Here is a 12,488-nt window from a genome sequence, read left to right on the forward strand (position 1 = left end):
AAAATTGAAACCTAGCTAGATCGATATATCGCCCCCGAAATCCCCTGTATACTAAATTTTATGAAAATCGTTGTTCCAGTTAACTCCTAAACTAATGAACGGATTTTAATGCGGATTACTTCATTAGTCCAACCTGAGAGATAGGATAGGATAGGATTTTTATTTCGAGGGACCCATAAAATTTCCAAAATTGTTTTATATTGACATAAATTCTATGAGAGAATTTATTGACGCACGTTGTGACAGTTCTGCTGTGAAACATTTTCATTATAATAACAGGAAGCATATTTTACGAAATAGTTATTGATTTTATGAAATACTTGCTGACCCGACTGACGTTGTTCTGTTTATAATAAAAAAAAAACTCTTGCGGATGGAATTTTGGAAAATCCGTTCTTAGCTGACCTCTACTCGGTGAAAAGGATATTCCTACCAAATTTCAAGTCCTTAGTTCTAATGGTTCCAGAGATATCTACTATATACTATAATATTATAAATGTGAATGTAAGTTCGTTTGTTACGCTTTTACGAAGGAAATTTGGTTCAGCGATAGACTAGAGCTTGGGAAAGGATATAGGCTCCATTTATGCTGGAAAAATCCATGGATCCGCGGGATTTGTGAAAAACTGAAAGTCGCGTCATTCACATTTATATAATATGTTGGGAACGGGAGCGAAAACGGGAGCCTTTATTGGAATAGGACATGAGATAATCTTCAATTCCATACTTGCTTATTATTTTTAAAAACCCTTTATCTACGCGGATGAAGTCGCGGGCGTCAGCTAGTAATTGATAAAAATAAATCTGAATAGAGTAATGATTAGGCCTCTATTTATTAGCCTAAATGGAAAGACACTGTAAATGCTCTGACTGGTCTAGCTTCCTTACGGCCATTCCCAATATTCAGTCTATCTCCGGTTGTGGCCTACTTGAGATAAAAAATCGTAACTATCGTTGACTTTTCTGTCCCAATAAACTTATCGATGGTAACTCATCTTATCCGTACACGCTGTCTGTCAATGGGACGACTTATAGCTTACCAGGGATAGAAGTTTGTATGGAAATTGCAACAATGAACTGGTGATAAGAAGGACTTATCGGGTATATTGCGATTGCTTCAGATTATTGACAGCTAATTACTGACAGTAGAAGGTACTAATCTATCTCTATATGTAGATAGTATATTGGGAACGGTTAGTCGACTTACTGCCGTTTTCAATAACCTATCATTCTTCTCAGGCCTCAGGCATTCATTTTGGAATAGGTGGTAGTTTTTTGACTTTCAATAAGTGATGTAACATTCTATTTTGTATAAAAATATTTGAATTTGAACTTGAATATCTATCCTTAGTTTACTTACTAGAGGTAGACAAATCTATCCGTGTACGATTACTTACATTTCAATAACCTATACACATAAAGCATTGAACTACTTATAACTTTATAGGACATAGATAAGATCTTGTCATTAAACGGTAACAGTCCGGTATCCGTAACTTGTGACGTAAAACGTGACTTTACTCAAGCGAGCGTTATATTACCGAGTGTGATAGCTCAGTCTCATTCAATACCCTCAAAAATTAATACTTAAAAAATATTTAAAAGGTAATGGACGAATTGTGACTTTTCAGGCGAAGGTCGTACGGGTCGGTTCCTACGGGGACTGCGGCGGATGTTCAAGCGTCGTGGTCGCGCAGACACGTCCCCTGATCCCAAGAGCAGCTCCACCAGTGAACTGCTTGAGGCTGACCGTCAGACTAGAAGAAAGTGAGTAATTATTATATAGTATTAAACAAACAAAAATTACAGGTAAATTACTTTCAAGACATTATTGCATTTGTGTGTGGATTCTCATGTTTTCATAACAAATTTCTATTGTATTCGTATTTGTAATGGTATAAAAACTCTATAAATAACATATGTAATTTCATAATTTAATTTTTATAGATGAAGCTGACCTTTTTTTTAAGGAAAAAGGAGGACAAACGAGCGTACGGGTCACCTGGTGTTAATTGATCACCGCCGCCCATATTGTCTTGCAACGCCAGAGGAATCACAGAAGCTATGTATGTAGAAGCCGGCCTGTAAGGAAGATGTACGCGCTCTTTTTGAAGGTACCCATGTCGAATCGTCCCGGACACACTTTGGAGGACCCATTCCGATGCAAGGCGAGGCTCTAAGGGAAGTGTTGTCGAAGAGCTGTAGTACGACAAATGGGTTTTTTTTTTGTGGTAACATATGGTTTGTGTGTACAGAGAGGGTGCGTACGGCAGCGGGCTGTCAGTATCGCACGACTCGGTATTCACGGGCGAGCGGTCCGGAGACGAGTCCGGCGACGACCGTGCGGCGCCCGCGCAACACCGCGCGCACGTCGCCTCCTCGCACAGGGTATGTACACCAGCATCTATCACCAGGGGCGTGCATGTTATATATAGCCAATTAGGCACAAATAGAATAAGGGACGAGACGAGCAGGATGTTCAGATGATGCGAATTGATACGCTCTACCCATTACAATGCAGTGTCGCTCAGGATTCTTGATAAACTCCAAAATTCTGAGCGGCACTATACTTGCGCTGCTCACCTTGGGACATAAGATGTTCAGTCTCATTTGCCCAGTAATTTCATTAGCTACGGCGGCCTTCAGACCGAAACACAGTAATGTTTACACATCTCACGGCAGAAATAGGCGCCATTGTGGTACCCATAATCTAGCCGGCTTCCTGTGCAAAGGAGCCTCTTTGGTGAAACCTCGTTGTGAACCTAAATATATAGAGTGTTAAAGTTAGTTTAATTTGGTTACGTGGTTTTATAACCACTCTTCTATTGAACACTCATAAAAATGGTTCTTACGTTTTTTTTATAGTTTGCTTTAAATTTTATGGGTGTCCAGATTGCATGTACCAAAGCTAAACTACGACTAGTTAGATTTACAGTGCCTACCTTGCTAGAAAGCCAATGCACATCCCTGTCTATCACACATATCAATTAACACATCGTCAATATTGTTTTCTTTGTACCACAAAGCCCACAAACTCACGCCATGGAGCATAGCCACAATACAAGTTACGGAACAGTAGTGTAACTCAGTGGTCTTCTTCAAATTTATACGGTGGTGCTATTTTAGCGCGGCGCAGTTATTTTTACCCGGACAGCGACCAGTCTAGGCGGGCGTACGGCGTGACGCTCAATAGTTTTGTCTTCCCAAGATTACTTAGCGGCTGTGTAAGTCGTGTGTATGTGTGCGTGCGTCGATTCGGGTGCTCTGGTATGAATTTACTTTATTGTGGTATAGCTCTCATTTCTCGACCGGGGTATAACAGTACCAGCTTATGGCTCAGTATCATCTATATTCGCACTAAACAATCTAATTATATATAATACTAGCGGACCCGACATACATTGTCCTGTACACGTGTGTTAAATTGAAAATATCGGTTCAGACGTTAGGATATCACTAAAATACGTAGGAGAATTATATGTCGACTGTATTGAGAATCTAAAAAAATCTCAAATTCACTGGAACACTCTAAACAATCACCAAAATCAGTCCAGCCATGTAGGAGGTAGTTCAATTATGAATCTAAACCATCCCGAATCCATTTGAACACACCCAGAAAATTTCACTCAAATCGGTTCAGCTTTTTAGGAGGAGTTCACTGTCAACACACGTACAGAAGAATAAAACTCGTTTAGATAAAGATGTATATTGTACTTGTGAGATACATTGTGTTTTTAATAAAAAAAAGCATTCACTTTGTTTTCATGCGATGTAAAAGTTAATGTATTTATTTAAAACATAAAAGATTTTCAATATTGAATAAGGGTACTATAACATCTTGTTACGTTAGCTAATTATGTAATAAATTAAAGCAGAAGGACTCTTAAGTAGACACGAAATAAATTGACAGACTTGCTATTAAATGGATCCCCCAACTTTCTACAGTTGAAGAACTAAATTGCGAGGCTTTTTTCATACTAGTTATGTTTTTGATGGCTTTATTATACTTTCAATTAACCAATCATATTTGGTCGAAACAATAATCGTTATTCATTTGTCGTTCAGCGCCATCTATGGGTGTGTCATGGAACTACTAGACGCGGATTTATCTTCAGATGAAGTTATGTCTGCTGTGTTTCTATTTCTTCTTATTTTTATACATATTAATTAAAAGAGAGAAAAATATATTTCCTTAACACAGAAAATACGCAGATGTTTTTCACATATATTATTAGTCGAAGTATATTTAATGTAATTTGTATTTAGGTATGTATATTTTTTAATACCACGGAAAATTATGTACAAAATGATTTAAACATAAGTAACAACTAAGAAAGCTTTTCATGATCTAACAGTATAAGTAGACAGGTAGATGAAACTAGAATGGTAGCAAAATATTAGGCGTCAGTAGTCCTGATAGCCCAACCTGGACTGTCAGGTGGTAAGACCTCAGGGTCACATATGATATTATTTATATGTGATTTTTGTCTCAATATTATACACAGTGGTAAAAATTTGTGGCGACTTTGTATTTTTTTCTATCATCATGGTCATATTATCATGTCAGCCGGAAGACGTCCACTGCTGGACAAAGGCGTCCCCCAAAGATTTCCACGAAAATTGATCTTGCGCTGCCTTCATCAAACATATTTTTTTTCTATTGATAAGTTTTTATTCTATTCTTTCTCAATCATTATGTAAAATTTATATCAAGATTTTTTTCGTTGAATTTTGTACTTGATTCTATTAAAAAACCCAAGAAGAATATTAAAATTTTTGCAATGCACTTGCTATAGAGCTATAATTAATTAATTCATTTATAAATAGATTACTTTGATTTAATGCTTTGACCGCTGCGCTCCAACTAGATACTGCACTATCTAAGAACAATAACTGTTTTATTACTTACGGCAACTATTAGATGCTTGTATGCGTGGCATCTTGACACTCAATGGCATCTTTCTAATTTTGTAACATACGCTTCGTGTTATTTTACATTGAAAATTGAAATTAATATAATACAAAATACTTGCTAATGATATGTGATCCCAGTATCTTTCTTATTTCTTGTAGTATTATTTTTACAAAGTTTTACAACGCGACCCGGTATTTTAGTTCGAGACTGGCTCGAGTACTCCCACTTGGGCGTAGTATTAGTTGCCGCATTTTGCGACAAGACCAATCCTTAATCTAAGGGAAATCAATAAAAACTTATTGAATACTGACCAAAAAGATGCGCTTTTCTCGCGCTCTCGTTTAAAAAAATAGAAGTCCCGCTAAATCAATTACCTGTAAATATTTATTTTGGTGTTCAGTTTATTGGGCATCGATTTCTACCATGACTCGCCGAAACGCAACCACTTTCTCTTTTATACCAGCTTCTAGATGCCGGCGTGAGTGAAGGTGACAGGCGGACAGACTGAGTATCTGATGCTGATGGTTGAGCTTTTTTTTATGACAATAAGGGACGAGACTAGCAGGACGTTCAGCTGATGCAGTGCCGCTCAGGATTCTTGGACAACCCAAAAACTGAGCGGCACTACAATAATTGCGCTCGTCACCTTGAGACATAAGATGTTAAGCCTCATTTGCCCAGTAATTTTAATAGCTACGGCGCCTTTCAGACCGAAACACAATAATGCTTCACGGCAGAAAAAGGTGCCGTTAATCTAGCCGGCATCCTGATCAAAGGAGCCTCCCACTGGTGAGTGGTGCAGAGTAATGGTCTTGGTAACGGCTGCATTTGCTTTTGCAATGTTTTCGGTGGGGTTAAAGGTCAAATGTGTCCATTCTCATGGACACTGCAACATTTTGGATCATCTACCAGTGGGAGGCTCCTTTGCACAGGATACCGGCTAGATTATGGGTACCACAACGGCGTCTATTTCTGCCATGAAACAGTAATGTGTAAGCATTACTGTGTTTCTGTCTGAAGGGCGCCGTAGCTAGTGAAATTACTGGGCAATAGAGACTGAACATCTTATGTCTCAAGGTGACGAGCGCAATTGTTGTGCCGCTCAGAATTTTTGGGTTTTTCTAGAATCCTGAGCGGCACTGCATTGTAATGGGCAGGGCGTATCAATTACCATCAGCTGAACTTCCTGCTCGTCCCGTTCCTTATTTTCATAAAAAAACAACAACATTTAGAACAACTTCTTTTACTCTGTCGATACGCTCTGGTCGTGATTGTCAAGAAGTTTCAATAGGGGCAGATGCAATACACCTCACAATTTCTCGCCATCTTCTTCTTCTTCATCATTTGCGGCTTTTCCAATGCATGCGCGGGGCAAGAGAACAATTATGTACTTAAAGCTTACATTGTCCTCAGTCTTAATCCTGGTACGTTGGGACTTCATGTCCTTACAGATGCTGATGTATGTCCTTCAAGATGTCCTTTGTATATGGAGCACACAGCATTATTTTTAAGTGATATCTTTTACTTCTGGGATTTAATATACAAATTTTATTTGTACCTACCAAAATTTATGAACGATGTGGGACTTATAATCTGTATAAGACGTATTATCTTTTTCGCGGCTGAATCTACAACTACCCACCCTATAGAATGTTGATGTTTATTTAGTCTCCAGCTATTTTCCTGGTTTGATCTTAACTGCTCCTTGCTCAAACAGAGCGAGCCTTATTTTCATTTTTCACATCTTCTGTATAAAATATGACTGGACGTGGTGGTGGAAATAAGTCAAAATTATGGATTTTCAATTAATCTAAGTATGGTAAGCGTATACATTCACAATTGGAGTTGGCAACGCTCTTGTGATTCCTCTGGCATTGCAAGACAGCATCAAGCGGTGATCACCTACTACTAATATAGATACGTGTTCGGCCTCTGATACCGCATAAAATTTCCTTCAGGACCTCTACAGAAACCAAGCTTTATAACAATTTATTTATTCCACATAATATGACGGCAATTATTTAATTTAAATCACTGTTGGTAACATCGACTCATGTTGAAATAATTGTACTCTAATACCTCGTTATAAGTTCTATTTTCGTATAAAGTTCCGAGATGAAGTTCGCATTTGATCGAGGAATATTTTTTGCATTGATATAGGATTGTATAGACGGAGCTTACCAGTTTTATGCGGCCGTTAAAAAAGGTTAATTATTTTGCGATAAGTAATTTCATGATTTATAAGTGCCTTGGTTATGTTAATTTAAAATCATGCCTTGTTTACAAAGTGTAAACAATTTTATACTCAAATAAAATACAAATTTAAAATATTTGGCTAATCATAAGATATATATTAGTACGTATATATATATATTTTAAGTTAACCCAAACTTATGGAGGATGCGGGATTAGAACCTGTGCCTCCAGAAGTAATACTTCTGTGGTTCTTAACCCTACGAGTGTACCGCTAATTTTACCATCCTCTGTCGAATCTTTCATAAATCTTGGCATGGTTGTTTGTCTCATCAGCAGTGGTTAAACCACAATAATTGCATATAAGGGAATGGTCTTGAGACGTCGCTCTTTCAAATCTATTTTTTTTTTCAATAATTCCCATTACTTCTTGAGTTTGTGCCATAGTCCTGAATGTGCATAATCTTAATAACGAAAGTTTTAACGAAGGTTCTGCATCATTTCCAAATACGAAGAGTAGGTAAACTAACCAATTATTACAATATGTCAAGACTGATTGAAGTTTTAGTTGATATATCTCTCAAGAAAACAAGATTGCTAAACCAAAACGAAGTACAATTTAGTAACATAATAGACGTAAGCTCTATCTATTCCAGACATTGTCAAAGACTTTTTGTTTTCCTCCTATCCGCTTGGGATGAATCATGCAGTCGGCAGTCTCGCGCGCTTCAAACCGCCGTCGTGTCAAATTTGAATTTATACTTTTTTATTTCGAACCCAGTCTGCGGTGTGTGTGCCAGTTCCCGTTACTGTAAAAAGTTTTTATTCGAGTGTTTGAGTTGAAAAGATAGCTGTGATGTGATGGTTTGAGTATTCAAGCCGAAAAGTAATTTGCAACAATTCTATTTATAAGAAATATTGACCACAAATCTACAACTAACGTTTTTTTTTATTTGTACGTTATATTTTATGCTGCTCGCGAAATTTGCTCAAAAATTAACTCGAATTAGTTCCGTAACACGTCCATATATTACTTAGATAATAATATCATTAAAATAATAACAGTAATTAGAGAAAAAATATCAAATATTTGAAAGATGTTATTGTCCTAAGGTCTTTAACAAAATAAAAATATTTCAATATAAATGGAACAGACGCAGAGGCATTGTAATAGGTTCTCATTGGGTAAAGGTCTTATGGTAAAAACTCATAAATTTTGACATAATATCGCCAAAACTCCTCCGTAACATTTGTTTTATTGTATATGTAGTTCTTTTTACTATATTTATATTTGTTATTTTTACTACTATAACAATGTTTATTGCTGTTTGTAAAGAACTGGTTATTTTGTTTATTTAGATGGAACTTCAGTCACGCGAAAACTTTTCCAATTGGATATATCTTGGGGTCTTTCAAAATAAATACGATTTTCCTAAATGTTACATTGTGGTTATCTGCATTGGAGCGAAATCCGTTCAAGGCCCTAAATAACTTGCAATAAAATTTTATTGCAGGCCTGTAACTATCGTAAGTAATAATATTACAAAGAAAAGATTTCTTTTTATATAATATGTTTGTTTCTAATTGATAATCATATGAATTCTTTCAACTGAACAAAGCTATATTAAGAATGAGTTATTTGGTTGTGTTTTTATCGATCAAAGGTATGAGTAATTATATTAGACTATGCAAGTCATTAGTGGATATGTACCGAACATAATGCTAACATAATTAGCTATATTTAAATATACTAGGTAGTTTTTTTTTTCGCATAACTGAAATAAGGACTAATGTTAGGTATAGGTATGTTTTTTATGAAATTTATTCACAGATATTTCTTGTAGTAGAAGCGTACAAATTGCACTTTAAACAATATTAACTTTAAAAGGCAGTTCTGTTGGCAAATCAAGTGTAATAATATCTTTATTACTAGGATCAAAATTGGCTGATGCTAATTTTATGCTATCGATATGATTTATAATTTGAAGACACAAATAAGATACAGTCACTGATATAATAATAGACATTATATTTAAGTACCTACACATATAATTTGATTGCAAGAAGCACGTTTTTGCATCACAAATATCGTGTTTATAGGTTTCGCCTCACGCCGTAGTAGTGCCTTTACAATCTATGCCATAACAAATAGCTTTTTTATATAAGTATGCAAAGGTATGGTTAAAAATAGTTGAAAACGAGTCAATTCTTAATTAATCTGGGAAATTAACGTTTTATATATGTGTGTAATAAAATCTATATAAGTTTAATAAAACCTTATCCGTAAATGAATAAAAAGAACGTAATCTCTGACCATAGGCGTTCAAGATCACGGCTGACAAATATGGAGTCGTAACAAGTTCTGTGTGTGACTCAGTGTCTGATCAATAGTCGCTTGCTATTGGATATGGAACGGGAAATGTAATATGTTTATTATATACAAGAGCAATAAAACTGATTATTATGGTATTTGTGTTGGTTGAGTGTAATGCTGGTACTTCGTTTATGCGTTTCATGTTCATATATTGGCTATTTGCCAGTGGGAGGGCTATTTGAACTGGATAGAGGAAGACAAATGAACGTACGGGTCACCTGAAATTAAGTGATTAACCGCTTTAGTATATGTATTCCTTTGCCACATCAGAGGAATCACAGGAGTGTTTCTGCCTTTTAAGAATGTGTACGCGATATACATCTTCTACAGCATTCAACACGGGGATTGTTTTAAAGAGCTTGATCGTATTCGTGCTCAACTTTTGCCACAAACTAGGATGTCATCGTCTATTTGGATGTCTGGCGCTCCTTTACAGTGCGATTTCATATCTGCTGCCGAATTCCACCTTCGCACGAAATGCTGCAAATTAGATTTCATCCGCTGGGATTGGCTGTCTGGCGTTCCTCTACAGTGCGGTTTTTATATCTGATGCCGAATTCCACCTTCGCACGAAATGCTGCAAATTAGATTTCATCCAAGTCCACTTTTCTACACTTTTCTGATGTTACAAGAGAATGTATTCAGGTGACTTATACGCTAGTTAGTACGTCTCTTTCATGAAAAAAAATTTGAAGGTACATATGTCGTATGGTACTGAATAATTTAACATAATATTTCAGTGCAAAGTACAATATTCGGCTGTAATTCCTTTTGGTTTGATTAATTAGTCACAGATGTAACATAACTCGCCCAATCTGAGAGCCCAGTCGTAAATATCGTACGCAAATACGAACGATTTATGGAGCAATTATATTTAAAATCGAAGACCGGTTCTAAAACTAGAAACACGATCCTGGCGGTTTTATTGCAAAACGGTTGTCAGACGAACCACTGTTGACCTACTCGGATTTTAAATATACAAATACGTAGATGGTTCCTCAAGCTCTGAACGATACAGAAATACTGAGATGGTAATACGACTTTATTAACTGACTCCACAATGTTTATCTATCACTTTGATTTTAATAGGTGTAATGTATTGACTTAAATTAGCAAATCTAAGAATATTTATTAAAACAAAACAAATCTTGTAACTATATTTACAATACTATGACTACATAAAATTAAAACTATCATTACGTGGAGGAGTACCAAGAATACTGGTAGCATTTCCGTGTTGAATAGCTGGGCTGATCCGTTGACCGAAATATCTGCCAGCGCTTGGGTTGCCAGTAGTCTTATTGAGGCGCGAAGAAAGTATTTTGAAAATTCTTCGCGCCTCTGGGCCCCACGGGCCAAGTGTCTCGACACCAAACGGCACAAAGATGTATCTGAGACCAACATATTTGCGACGCTTGTCGTCTTCGGCAGTCGGAGTAGCAGCCCCAGCACCAACTGACGTAACTTGGACATGACTATATAATTAGGACAGAGTGTCGACGCAAGTCGGGTCCCACACCAGCGCCCTTTCCCGTGTCCAAGCCAGCAGGGTCATTCCATCAGGACGTTTGCCATCGCGGCGGGTAATACCATTAGCAAATTATATTTGACTTGTTCTGATAATTACTATCGTTTGTACGACTTTTAACAACCCCTCGTTTCGAGGGGGATAGGCAGGGAGGGATTACAAAAGAGATTATTGGTACCACAACGACGCCTATTTCTGCCATGAAACAGTAATGTGTAAACATTATTGTGTTTTGGTAACTTTTAATAACGTAACTGGTATAAGACTTAACATCTTATGTCTCAAGGTGACGAGCGCAGTTGTAGTGCTCAGAATCATGGGGTTTTCAAGAATCCTGAGCGGCACTGAATTGTAATGGGCAAGGCGTATCAATTACCATCAGCTGAACGTACTGCTCGTCTCGTCCCTTATTTTCATAAATAAAACCATTTGCCAAACTCTCCAATTTTCCTAGCGCATCAAACCTTTAATGTAAGCACTCGTTGTTTGATTATGTAAAGTACGCCAAGGTGTCCTATTCGGTACTTCTATCCACTAAATTGCTCTGTAAACCTGCATGACTAATCGTCTTTTGAATCCAACCCTTGTATCATCTGTCAATCGATTCCGAATTTCCATTTCAATGCCAGTGACAACTGGAATCCATAGTAGTTCTGCACCACTGTTAATCCTAACGCAAGTTTTACAATACCTATATAGTTGCTGCTTGAACCAGTACGTTATTCACCCTAAATATAGCAATTTGCTTCCACAATTCATTCCAAATCAATTTTTCAAAGGCTTTCTCTAAGTCTATAAAAACGCAATAGATCTGATCCACGCATCTCTTTCCTTTTCTAAATCGCTGAATCCAAGATTAAAATATGACAGATCAACATAACGATCCATAGATCGGTTATTGATGTACTAAACGCAGGATATGGATTGAAAAATAAATGTCACATCGTCAAATCAGAATTGCCGTTGAATTTAAAAAGTGACCGTTACCGTTCTCATCATTTCTCTCTCAATAACTGTCACATTATCGACTCATCAATCAGAAGTAATTAATCATTCGTTTCGTAAGCCCTTTTAATTTTCCAATTAATGATTTATGTTTATAATATTAGGTGAAGGTCTAATTGCTATATTAAAATTAATGAATTATTCTCTAATTCTATCTACTTAGAAAGTACAGCTGTTTGAAATTCAATGTCCGTCGCGCTTCTTGATCATACTTTCAAAATTGTTCGGCCGCGCTAACTTTTCGTTAGTCTGTGGCAATTTTTGGCGGCAACGGTTCACAAAGTTTAAATTTGGAATATCTTATTTTTTAGTAAAGAAGTAACAGAGTTATTATGTTTAGATTCTATAAGTTTTTATAGAAAACCTAGAGTGTTAAAATAGGCAAATAAGTGACATCTATTAAGATTAGGCAATTTTTTGCAATACGGAAGGTTTAATGTTATTTTTGTGTTGTGATTGAGATCCTAATGGGT

At 36.6% G+C, this 12,488-nt stretch overlaps 1 protein-coding gene across 3 annotated transcripts in view; it reads left to right on the forward strand.

Annotated features, from left to right (window-relative positions):
* Positions 1–12,488, forward strand: part of LOC126970786 (uncharacterized) — a 167,971-nt gene that overhangs the window by 99,431 nt on the left and 56,052 nt on the right. The window contains exons 4-5 of one of the 3 annotated variants that reach the window (XM_050816875.1): positions 1,632–1,767; positions 2,256–2,388. In XM_050816875.1, the coding sequence (XP_050672832.1) occupies positions 1,632–1,767; positions 2,256–2,388 (269 nt within the window). Of the gene's footprint in view, positions 1–1,631; positions 1,768–2,255; positions 2,389–7,824; positions 7,995–12,488 lie in introns of those variants that run through there. The other 2 variants (XM_050816876.1, XM_050816877.1) reach the window with 2 other exon arrangements.

This window comes from Leptidea sinapis, chromosome 22, assembly GCF_905404315.1.
Source record: "Leptidea sinapis chromosome 22, ilLepSina1.1, whole genome shotgun sequence".
In the NCBI taxonomy this organism is placed as follows: Eukaryota; Metazoa; Arthropoda; class Insecta; order Lepidoptera; family Pieridae; genus Leptidea; species Leptidea sinapis.